General features: G+C 43.3%; 1 protein-coding gene across 1 annotated transcript in view; it reads left to right on the plus strand.

The window, feature by feature from the left end:
* The first annotated feature begins 314 nt into the window (after nt 1-314).
* Nucleotides 315-13,003, plus strand: part of LOC119739143 (breast cancer anti-estrogen resistance protein 1-like) — a 45,102-nt gene continuing 32,413 nt past the window's right edge. Inside the window, exons 1-2 of the mRNA XM_038213971.1 lie at nt 315-460; nt 11,665-11,791. Of these exons, the coding sequence (XP_038069899.1) occupies nt 11,777-11,791 (15 nt within the window). The 5' untranslated portion in view covers nt 315-460; nt 11,665-11,776. The remainder of the gene's footprint in view (nt 461-11,664; nt 11,792-13,003) is intronic.

The following is a 13,003-nucleotide window of genomic DNA, read 5'->3' on the forward strand; positions in this document are numbered from 1 at the left end:
TAAAATGATAAAACAAAATAATCCCCAGTCAAAATAATAAAACAAAATAATCCCCAAATACAACAAAAATAGCCACTTATTGTCTAATCATAATTTACTTCACCTATGGTGCAATCTTATATTACTGCTGTTATTTTCTCCTGAAAAAATAATGAGGAAAATAATTATGGGCTCGCTTTTCACGAGTACGCCCCCAGCGATCCGTAGGTGCGAACTCCGAATTAAACAGCCGTCTGGTTCAGAGGGGGGGGATGTCTCACCTATCCATATTTGGTCATAAAATGACATCATCGGTTCTGAATGTAGAAAAAGGTCAGTGACCCCACTCGCCAATAAATTAAGACATGCCTGGTACCCCCTGCTGCTAAGGTAGAAAATAACAAGCTCACCTGACGGAACCCGTCTATTTGTACAACTACATGCAGTTGGTGTGGCGGCGTACGCAAGTAAGATCGATCAGGTAAGTCTCTACGATTTCCGCTGTTTTACAACTTACGAGAATAAGCACAATGCACATACGAACTTGGCCTATGCATCGTGCGGGAATTTGCACGCCTGCGCACTTGCAGTCATTTTTAGAAAAATATGTCGGTGACTTGCCTACGTCACAGACAACCCGAACGTTTGCGGGTCAATCCAGGTCAATTCCCGCGCGGACCATCTATTTTTGAACCGATCGATATTGCGGTCGGCCGATATGTAATCTGATACGTTCCCACGCCACGGCCAGGCACTATGCATACATCCTGCATACAAATACGTATACGTGTATGTACATGTATTGGATGATCCAGGGGATCGGCGAGCTTCAAGTCAATTTTTTTCAAATCGGAGTTCGACTCGAAGCTTGCTTCATTTTATTTTTGACCAAAATGCAATTTGGGATTACATGTATATTCAAAGTTACATAATAATACAGCAAATATGAAGGACCGTTTAGATCTCTACATCATTTGTTGTGAATTAGCCACTGGAAAACACAGTACAAAATAACTTTATTTAAGTTTAATAACTATTCAAAATCTGCACCTGTGGTTTTTAGTATTTTACGACGATGGAAAAAAAAACATTTTTAAAGTTCTTTATCCTTTTTTCCCCGGCATATTTTTAAAGTTATATTTCATTGTCATAGTGCTAGCCCAGGGCGGATAGGCATCGTGTCTTTTTGCTATCAGTCTTTATGTTATCATTTTAAAAATTATTGTGTTTTACAGGCATGTTTTATTCATAGGTTAATTTAAGTGTAAGTTTTACTATTGTCAGTTCTTGCATGCTGTTTTTACTGTTTTTACTCTTTGATTTACACCAGGACAAGAATGTGTTTGTTTTTAACTTAGATGACTAATACAAGTACGAATATGAATGTTCACCACTTGTCAATAATGTCGAGAAGTTATAACAACAAAGGCATGAAAATAAAAGGAAATACACTTGATGCCAACTTCACGAAAGGGGTAGATCATGGGGGCAATTCCGAAGAGTCGTCAAAGAACAGACGCAAAACAAACAATCCAGATTATAATCTCCCCCAGGCTAATACATAGTCAAAAACTCGTTCTTTAAAAATCGAATCAGAGTAAGTAAGCAGTAAGCAGTAAGCATGACAAGTCTTTTAAAAAATAGTTTTGAAATTTTTGAATCAAATTGCAAAAGGTTTTCAGCGTTTTTACGGAGGGACTAAATTATCAATCCAAAAATCATACCTTTTTTCAAAATTCTTGTTCCGGCTGAAATTGCACGCAACGAACATTTTTTGGAAAGAAGTCTGGGTCAAAATCAGATAAAATCAACGAAATCATAACAATCAAATCAATGTTGAGAAAACTTCACCTGAATGTCTTTTGATTTTTTACGAAGAGACAAATTCGTGCAAAGGGTGGGGAATGGGTATCGGCAATTTGCCAAAACAACAAGTGTGTGGGATTTAGTTTTCACGACCAGACAAACATCTATGGGGATTAGTTACGATACCGGTACCTCGCAATTGTTGTTCCATTATTCTGTAATTGGTACATCTTTGAAGTTTCATCTGTGTTTCAAAAGTTAGTCAGTAGTATGCGAAATGTTTATTCCAAATCGTGACCAACTTAAAACCTCTTTTCTGACAACCACTGCAAGTTCAACGGGTGCATTATGTTATACCTGTTCCCCAAACCTAACCCTAACCGTTAAACCCCAACACCTATTGCGGCAAATTCACCCCTTCGTGAAAACGCTGACAAATTGGAATAAGCGAAATCTGGATAAAGTCAACACTGATAACTCAAAACCTGAAAGTCAAACCATCCCTCCATGGTCAAAGAAAACTGCATAGTACTACGAAATAAAACAATATATATACCCTGATTAACCAAATTTCGAGTTGTTCCGTAGCTGCATGGGAGGCTATACTATCAAGGTTGGGGCCTTAGGCCTATATATCGCAAGTCCGACTCCTCCGATGATAAACCTGGACCCCCGCCACGCCTCGGAAGTCCGAAATTTCCAAATTATTAGGCGTCGGACTGATGAGGTGTCGGACCTAGGCGTCGGAATTTTATAACAGTTATGGGCCTTATATTAGATTTTGCCGGACTTGGGGCCTATATGCGTCTGACATAATTATATGAGGCTTAGCGGAGCCCTTAAGATTTCCCTTTAAGTCCAATGTTATTGAAAGGTCAGAAACGATGGAAAATGATGAATACTCCGAATACAAAATACTCTAAATAATTATGGAGAACTAGTGATCAAAGGCATCTTGTGAGCGAATAGTTCGACAGTACTGATTGTTATTCTCCTCTGATGTCATTGTGTATCGTCTAAACATGAGAATGCAGTTTCTATTTTCTTGGTTTCTGACAAAGGAAGGCATTTCAAATACATGTATTTTGCTCCAATTTTTAGAGAAAATATTCTGAACTTGCGGAAAAAGGACCCACCAAGTCAGAACGTCGGCCAAAGAGGCGGAAAAAAATATTTTTTTTTTTTGCATGCGGGAGGTGCTTGGTACGCCCACGGGGGTACGGACGTGCGGATCCAGATAATCCACCCTAAGAATTTCTGTGTAATAAGCCATGCTAGAGTAAACTTTTAAATAATAAAACATGAATCAATGAAGTTGGAGGCTCACTCGGATGGCAGGTAAGGGAGCCGCTGGTACGTTCAAGTTTGACACCACCGAGGAGAAAGAGAAGGCTGCCGGCCAAGGCTAATGCAGCTAAGGAGAAGGAGAGAATCAAGGCCAAGAAGGAACGGGAAATGAAAGCCAAGATTGCAGAAAAGCCAAGAAAGCCAAAATGGTGAATAAAGTCAAGAAACCCGCGCCGAAGAAGTCACCCAAGAAAGCTGCCAAGAAAACGCCATCCAAGTCAAATATACATCTGTCAGCCAAGCCGGCCAAGAAGCCAGCCAAGAAGCCAGCCAGCAAGAACACATCGAGCAAGCAGAAGAAAGTGTCGGCCAAGCCTTCGAAGAAATCATCGAATCAACAAACTAAAACCAAAACGGCTCTTTTCAGAGCCACAACATTTTCACAAAATAGATATGAGATATTCGTTTCTGCAATTTGCATTTTTATTAAATTTTATATTTTTCATGATTACTGTTTTTAAGTTTTCGTATAAAGCCCCCCCCCCAAAAAAAAAAATACCCCAAAAACATCATTGCATGAAAATAAGATATTTTCACCCCATATTCCATTCCGCGCCAGGGGACAGCGCAAAGGGTGAATAAAAAAACCATGATATTCCAACCTCCTGATTCAGAGTACTCTAAACCCCCCCCCCCCCACACACACACACACACGCACACCCACGCTTAATTGCACAGGCGTAGAAGTGGGGACGCGGCCCCATCCCCCATTTGCCCCCATCCCCCATTTGCCCCCATCCCCCATTCGCCCCTCCCCCCGTCCCTAACGCCCCCTTCCCCGGGGTCTGGATAATGGTGCACGGAAAAAAGGAAAAATTAGGAACAAAGGAAATGTTATCCCCGCCCCGCCCCAAGGGGTCGGGATAATTGGCAAGGCCAAAAGGGTCAATAAAAAATGTGCATGGAGTGTTCCCGGTGCACCGCCCCCTATCTCCCCACCCTTCCAACCTGCACTCCAACCCGCGGGCCTCCCTCACCCCACCCACTCAACCCCGTCCCGTCGCTTTGGGATAGTAAGGGACGAAAAAAAAGGCCATCAACAAACGGAATCCTTGCTTTGTAACGCTTCTTCCATAGCTCCTGCACGGGTGCATGTCTATGTTCCCCAATTCCGATGTTCCCTAATACCGATGTTCCTCGAAATCCTTACCAATATAACCCTAACCCTAACCCTAACCCTAATCCTATGGATTTGGGGGAACATCGGTATTGGGGAACATCGGGTAGATCCCCTGCTCTGCTGCACGTACGTACGTGTATACTGTATACAGACTAACTGATCATTCGCAATTTTTGGCATTTCCTTCGAAAAATGTCCATGCATATTGCTCGCGACCATCGCACAATCAAACCGACCACCCACATGTGGCACACCATTCGACAGCTAAAATCCTCAACTATTCGAAATAAATTCATTTGAATTTGAACCAAATACTGGAAAGAAGACAAACGGGATTGAAGAGATGGACTCCTACTCCTAGCGAGAGTGGCCGAAATTGATCGACGACGATGTCATGCGCGTATTTTAAAGCAAGAATTTGACGATTGCGTCATAAAATTCGGCGCTGTTCACCTAATTTGCATACGAAGGTTTCTGTGAATAGTTTGTCGTGGCCCCCACCCTCTGCCCCAAGGATCGGGATTATAATGCAAGGACCAAATCAAAAGAAGATTGAGAAATTCCAGGCCCTCCCAATCTGCGGCTCTCCCGGGGATATTCAACCCTCCTGGTTCGGAGTACTATAACCCCTCCACCTCTCTCTCCCCCTCTCTCTCCCAGGAATGATATTCCATCCTCTTTGTTTTGGGAAATCCAACCCGTCCCCCCCCCCTCCACCCACGGGCAAGCAAGTCTGAATAAAATCACTTGAAGAATATGCAATCCTTTGTTTGGTAAATCCACCAGCCCTGCCCGCTCCCACACCCACCCACTGGGCATGCAGATTTGGAACTTAGAATCACTGGAAGAAAATCCCCCGACCCCCAACAACCCCTACCCGGCCTCAACCCCCACCCCAACCCAGTCTCGCAGTAAAAAAGAAAGTCTGGCCGGGAACGTAATTGCACCACCACCGTAAAAAGACAAAAATCACTGATGGAAAAGAAAATAATTTCAGCTTTCTTGGCATGGCTTGAACCGCACACCCCGCCCCCGCCACACCGGGGGTCTGAATATGATATCCAGGACAGGGGAAATGAAATGAAAGGGGTAGGCCTACTCCCAATAATGTAATGAAGGTGCATCATTCATCAGAAAACAAAACATCTTGCTTTTTAGATTAATTTTTTTTTTTATTAGAACGCAAGCGGTGATGGCGTGATCAATTATTGAAAATCATTTGCAATTTTTGGCTGTTCCATCGAAAAATGCCAATGCATATTGCTCGCGACCATCGCACTATCAAATCGACCACCCACATGTGGCACACCATTCGACAGCTGAAAACCTCAACTATTCGGAATAAATTCATTTGAATTCGAACCAAATGTTGGAAAGAAGAAAAATAGGATTGAAGAGATGGACTCCCAGTGAGATTGGCCGAAGACGATGTCATGCGCGTAATGAAACAAGAACTTGACAATGACGTCATCATGAGCGGAGCTGTTCGCCTAGTTGCATACGAAGGTTTCTGTGAATAGTTTGTCGGAGCCCCCACCCTCTGTCTCCAAGGGTCGGGATATAATGCAATGACCAAACTCCGCTGGATCGACGGCCTCACCAGATGGAGCGGTCTCAGCGTGGATAAACTAACTGCGGCGACCCTTCAGCGAAGGAAATCACCCCTTCACCAGTCACACAACCCAGAAGAAGTGGACGGTTGTTGCGTCAACGGGCAGTAGCCTACGACGTCTGATGATGATGATGATGATGATGATGATGATGAAAACAAAAGAAGATTGGGAAATTCCAGGCCCTCCCCTTCTGATGCTCCCCGGGATATTCAACCCTCCTGGTTTGGAGTACCTTAACCCCCCCCCCCCCACCCCCACCCCCGACTCATGCGGCCCCACCACCTCTCTCCCCCCAAGAGCAGCACGTCTTAAGATTAATAACTAAAAGAACATAAAGGACATTCCACCCTCTTTGTTTTGGGAAATCCCCCCCGCCCCCACAACCCCTACCCGGCCTCAACGGGGTCCGCTCATAAGTCCGACGCCTCATAAATCCGACAAAATCACATCCCCTAACCAAATAAAGGCCCATAAGTCCGACGCCTCATAGGTACGACGCCTAATAAATCTGACGCCTCATAGGTCGACGCCTCATAGCTCCGACGCCTCGTAAGTCCGACACTCGTTTTTCCGTTGTCGGACTTTTGAGGCGTTGGACTTATGAGGCGTCGGATCTATGAGGCGGAATAAATAAAGTCCGACGCCTCATAAGTCCGAAATTTCGGACTTATGAGGCGTCGGACCTATGAGGCGTCGGACTTATGATACGGTCCCGCCTCAACCCCGGCCCGGTCCATGATATCGCAGTAAAAGAAAGTCTGGTCGGGAACGTCATTGCACCAAATTAAAAGACAAACTTCACTTGTTGGAAAAAACAATTTCAGCCCTCTTGGCGTGGTTTGAACACCACGCTCCGCCCCCCCCCCCCACCGCCCCATCCCCAGGGTCGGAATATGGTATCCAGGGCAGGGGAAAGGAAAAAAAGAAAGTGGTATTCCCAATAATAAAGTCACATCATTTATCAGAAAACAAAACATCTTGATTATTTGGTGACTGCTCTATGTTCCGACACCCCTATGTTCCGACAACCTAGATTGTGTTACTCCCGGTTAGGGTTAGGGCTAGGAATAGGAATATGTGCAGTCGGAACATAGGGGTGTCGGAACATAGAGGTGTAACCGATTATTTTATTAATCTTGGGTTTTTATTAGAACGCGCGCGGTGCCGGCGGGCCGGATATAACCGGCGTAATCATTTGAAAATCATTCGCAATTTTTGGCAGTTCCAGTGATGAATTTCCATGCATTTTGCTCGCGACCATCGCACTATTAAACCGACCACCCACTTAGGCCACACCATTCGCCAGCTAAAAAACTCAACTACTCGGAATTAATTCATTTGATCTCAAACAAAATGTTCGGCAAAAGGAAGCGGACATGATTCTGTTGCTTTCAGCATGTAAATTTCTGGCAGGTGCATCCTCCGATGTAGGCCTACAGTGATATTATTCATAAAACTGAAGGAGTCTGGCCGAAAATTGGCCGAAGTAGATGGCATGCGCGTAAGCAAGAATTTCATGATGATGCTATAATGAGCGGCGCTGTTTACCTAATTTGCATATCAAGATTTCTGTGTTGGTGGGGGCCCCCACCACCCATCGCCCACTAGGGTCGGGATATGTTGCAAGGACCGAAAAAAGAAAAGGAAATATGAAATTCCACCCTCCTCCTTTTGAGCCCCCCCCCCCCGGATTTTAAGCTTCCTGGTTTTGAGTACTCTAACCCCGGCCCCCCTCTACACTCACGAGGCATCCTCCCCCACGCCCCCCCCCCCCTCCACCGGGAACCCCTTATGTGCACTCCCCTTCCATGGGGTCCTGATATGGTGCAGGTGTAAGAAATGAAAGACAGAAATTATTCCATTATCCTGGTTCTCAGTACCCCCCTCCCGTTCCTTTCCCCCCACCCAGGGGACCCCACCCCGCCCCTCAAGGTGTTGGGATATGTGCAATGGCCATTCAACCAAAGAATGTGCATATTCCACCCACTGTGTCTTTGTTCCCCCGCCCCCCCCCATCCCCTCCCCCTCCCCCCCCCCATCCCCTCCCCCTCCCCCACCCCACCTGCAGGCCTCCCCCACCCAACCGCGGGCCATCCCCACCCCAACCCACCGCCCAACTCCGTTGCATCGGGATACAGGGTAAAAGGGACAGAAAAAAAAGAGACACACACACATTGCATCAAACGGGATCCCTTTAATCAAACGGGATCCCTTTAATCTTCGTAACCGCCTTTCACTGAGCTATATATATCTCCTGCACGTTGCACGTGTTTATATCACGTGATTACTTCACTATCATTCGCAATTTTGGGCAGTTTTAGCGAGCAATTTTTATGCATATTGCTCGCGGCCATCGCCGTATCAGACCGGCCACCCACATGTGCCACACCATATCAAAGCTGAAAACCTGTTCTATATGGAACTAATTCCGGTTTTCCCGAACCAAATTCGAGAAGAGAGAAATTTAGGATTAAAAAGATGGACTCCCTCGAAAAATAAGAAGTTTTGGTTCCTAAAAAAAAAACCGCTAAAAAATGTTTCAACTGTCAAAACTCAAGCAATAGGTCATCGATTTTGATGCTTTCTTCGGCAAAAGAAAGCAGATATCATGAGCTTTTCTACTGTAAATTTCTGGCATGTGCACTCTCCGATGCATAATGATTTCATTCATAAAACTGAAGCGAGTCGGGCTGAAATTGATGGCATGAGCGCAAGCACGAACTCAACGTTGACGTCATAATGAGGGGCGTGTTGACCCCAATTTGCATAGGTGAATTTCCGCGATAAGTTTGTATGTGCAATGTTGACATTAATTAGGTGTTGGGCCATGAGCCCAACATCATTGTAAATGTTATTCTATGAATTTAGGCCTACTAAAACTATATTATTCTCTTATTATTCTCCAAGACAAATTCTTCTCCAGAACTGTTTGTCAAAATGAACACATTAAAAATATGAACTTCAGTTGTCAATACTAGCCCTGGTGGACTCCCTTTCCTCCCTACGTTACGGAGGGTATTGCAATGAAGACTTCGTCCAACCTGGGCTATTGTCAATACATGAATGCACAACCCACTGTCATTGAAGATGTGTTTTTTTGCAATTACGTCATCATGACGTCATCATGGGTCACGTGACGTCACTTCAAAAAATAATAAATTTAATCTTTGAAATTCAATATAAAATCAACAGTGACGTGCGAGACCGGAACTTGAATTTTGCGGGAATTGACATGATGATAGTTGATACACGATCTTCAATTTATCTTGTGCGTGCAAAATCACGTGACCCTTCCTTCCGGTCGAAACCGGAAGTGCCTAATAATTTGTAAGTGGAAAAAGATATGAACTTGCTTTCAATGATGTTAGGCTGTGGTAGGGTTGACCTTTTCAAAGAAATGATGGGTGGCGCCATGAAGAGTTGGAGCGCCCTCTAGCGGCAGGTTAAAAAACGTGAAAAACGCATTTTCACTTGATGTCTGTGGCAAAATTTGCGATATTCGCTTCAAAATTATATACGTGATGACATTAATGCAGACAAGACCTGTGCGCGAAAAAAAATTGATTACGTCATCAAACCGGAAGTTACTATGAAAAGACCTCTTTTCCTTTGAAAATTGCTAAAAAAATCAACCGTCAGAGATATAATCAGGTTTTGTGCTTTAAATGGCACTTTAATAATAGGTCTAAAACTTCCCAAGGTTTCGTTACAATAAATTAACTAGAAGATGCCCTGCAGCCCCCTTGAAATTTGAAGTTGAACACGCCTACGTCTTGAAACGCTCATTTAATGCCACTTACATTGTGTGTACAGCAAATGGGGATGATCGCGTACAAAAGGGGAAATCCCGTAAAAAAGTGCGCTACGATTGCGTAAAAGGGAACTTCCCATGCTCGCCTCTTGAGTGTCTGGTTTTACGACTGTTTTATGTTAACTATTGAGCCACATGTAACGGCTGTTTGATGAACCAATGTATTTTAAGTGTTTACCAGTGTTTTGTACACGTTTATATGACAAATTCTTAAGGCAAGCGCATTTTTGACTTCTGATGACGTCATATTATACTCAAAACTTGGGCTGGCAAAACCGCCCAATTGGGCGTTTTTTAAATTGGGCGTTTTATTCTAAAAATATGCGCATTCGGAAAAAGAAGATATGACGAGCAATATTTTGTATTGCGCCAATGGTGTGCGACCTTTACTTTTAGAGATATGAGCTGTTTAATGGGTTTCTGTAACGATTGTGCTTGATAAGTTTACAGTACAGCAGCATACGCGCGTGCAGATCCTCACCTGACTCTTTTTAACTATCCTCTGTATAATTACTACACGCCCTATTTTTCAACCCTCAACCCTCAACCATCAACATCAACAATCAACATCAACAATCAACATCAACATTAACATCAACAATCAACTTCAACATCAACAACGGCCCAAGGTTGTTCCTACAACCTCTAGTTAATATTGAGGAACGAAGACTTGAATGTAAGTATCAAGTCATGGTTATATAATTTAATTCCAAAAAATAATGGACATGACATCGAAAGCAGGGCATGCAGGGCGCAGGGTTTGACTGCCTATACCGTGGTGCACTTTCAAAAGTACCCGTCCTCGTGGCAAGCAGGACTGTCGGTGCTTCATTCTCGTGCAATCCGATGATGGATGTACGAACATGTCTGGGGCGCATTTTGTGTAATATAATTTGCGCGGTCGACTGATAGCTAGCTGCGCAAAAGATAGCTGCGCAAAAGATAGATCGCTCACCAACACATCCATTTTTTGTTGCGATTGATAGTTCGAGCAACAAAAAGACATATTTTGCTGCGTGATCAGGCTATCGCGCAAGCAAATCGACCGAGGGCGGTTTTGGGGTCAAAAAGTCAAAGGTCAAGGTCACCGTGGTGAGTTAAATGTAAATGGTTCTTAATGATAACTTGAGTTAGAAATGAAATTTTGGTGTCAAACTTTGGTAGGGGGTTTCCCATTGGTACAGGCATGTTGGGACTGGTTCTGGGGTCAAAGGCCAAAGGTCAAGGTCACCATGTTGAGTTAAAGGTTAATGGTTTCCGGATGATAACTTGACTGTGGCTGAGGGGTTTCAACAGCAACGCTGTTATTTTTTTGTTTTCTTTCTAAACAAAAATACAACTTACGCCTACTCACTTTATTTTTAATATAATTTTTCCAAACAAAACCCACCAGTCATTTTTAATGTCCATTTGCCAAAATTCTACCTGTCATGTTTTATTGTCCATTTCGCAAAGTCTGTATGTTGTGGTTTGCCATGAAAATTGCAAATTTTCTGAAGCCCTTTTTACGGCCACCGTTCGCTGGCCTTGTGTTGCTGTCAGTCGTGTGGACGAGAAAATAGAGCAGCTACGCATGACACGGCAACTGACTGGTCATGCTTGTTCCACTGTCGGTGATGATAAACTTGAGTCGTACAGTACACGAGTCAACTCGTACCCGAGTCAACTCGTACTCAAGTCAACTCGCACCCGAGTTGGGTACCAGGTACCAGCCTACGGCTCTACATTATCATCATCATTGCATGACGCGTCCTCTCTCGCCGCCTTAGTGTAGTGACAACCAGACCATAGGGTCAGACAACTATGACAATAGGCCCGGTACATCCAGACTGATGGATTCTGCTGAGACATCGACGTAAACATACCACAATGTGGCTACAACGAACAAATACTTATTCAGGAATAAAATGCAAAAATGTTTCTTGAATGCTATTAAGGTTTTGTTGATAATTTCAAATGTTTGTTTTGGCGTGTGGTTTTACTTGCAGGATAAAACGAAATACCAGGTCAGTGTTTGTGGCATGATGTGATATTGCTGGAATCAACGATTGAGATCTGTGAACGAAGGTGAAATTGCATGAAACAGAACAGAAAACAAGAATGGCCTATCAGCCGGTGAGTAATATAATTATGTTATAACTTTGTGATGCTTACTGTATGTTCACATTTTATAGCCAATACAAACTCTATCTTTCAGTTTTTATTAACAATATCTGAGTAAAGAGGATAAATAAAGCAGAACATTCGGTTTCAGTTAGGCCAAAAAAAATAATAGTTCTGCTTCCGGTTTCCCTACCTACCCTATTCTGACAGCCCCTACCCTAATTTTTTTATTGGAGAAATGAGAAGAAAAAAAAACACCTAAAACCATCACTTTATACCTTTTACCCTTGACTACACGCAGATGCCTCCATATGATCGTACACAAAAAAAATTGGCCAAAAAAAAATTCCCTACCTACCTACATGTACCCTATTTTTGAATGTCATGTAATCGGAAGCAGAACTATTTTTTTTTTGGCCTTATAGTTTCAGCCCAGTGTGTGTGCTGTGGTTTTTCTTTTTAAGAAAACAGCAAACCAGTCAAATCTTGTTCAGTTTTTTTGTTCAGGTGTGTTTGCATAGGAGGGTTTTATTTATCAGGTTTACATTGTAATAAACAGATTCCACAACTTAACCACCTTTCATTTTGTGCTGTACAGGTAGTTTAGTAGAGAAAGTATGGAAGATTTCCTGATCCATTTTGGCTGGAAAAAAAATTAGATTCAATTCCAAATGCAATCCTGACTCTTAGACGAAACTGGAATCGATTCCAAATGTTACCGTTGCCCAAGGGGGTAGGGGAAGGGGGGGGGGGGAGAGATTGGTGTGTCATTGTTGCCCCCCCCCCCCCCTCCAAGACTGTTTGACCAGGGTTAATTATTGACATATTATTAGCAAAAAAACCCAGAAAATTTCTTACAATACATGTAGGTTTTCAAACATAGCATCGAACCATATTGTAAATCGTGAATGCTTTCAAGCCTTAAATTTGGTCTCTAGCATAGAGAGTCTGCAGTTGAACTTTGTTCAAGTCAATTTTAACGGTAAATTTGGGAACCTGGTTGTTGATACTGGGTTAGACCAGTGATATGAGTTGCATATCCCGTAGCTTTTTGACTGTACTGCGTGTGGGGTCAAATATTTGGGAATCTTTCCCGGGAATTTGGTGAAGCTGACGTTTTTCCTGTTGGTATTATGACTGGCAGAGTAGAAGACATCCTGTTATTCACAGCATGCCTCCAGACTGCTGGGCTGACACTTGACACCAGCTAATGTCCTGAGGTTT

The sequence above is a fragment of the Patiria miniata genome, unplaced genomic scaffold (assembly GCF_015706575.1).
Source record: "Patiria miniata isolate m_02_andy unplaced genomic scaffold, ASM1570657v1 HiC_scaffold_30, whole genome shotgun sequence".
Classification (NCBI taxonomy): domain Eukaryota; kingdom Metazoa; phylum Echinodermata; class Asteroidea; order Valvatida; family Asterinidae; genus Patiria; species Patiria miniata.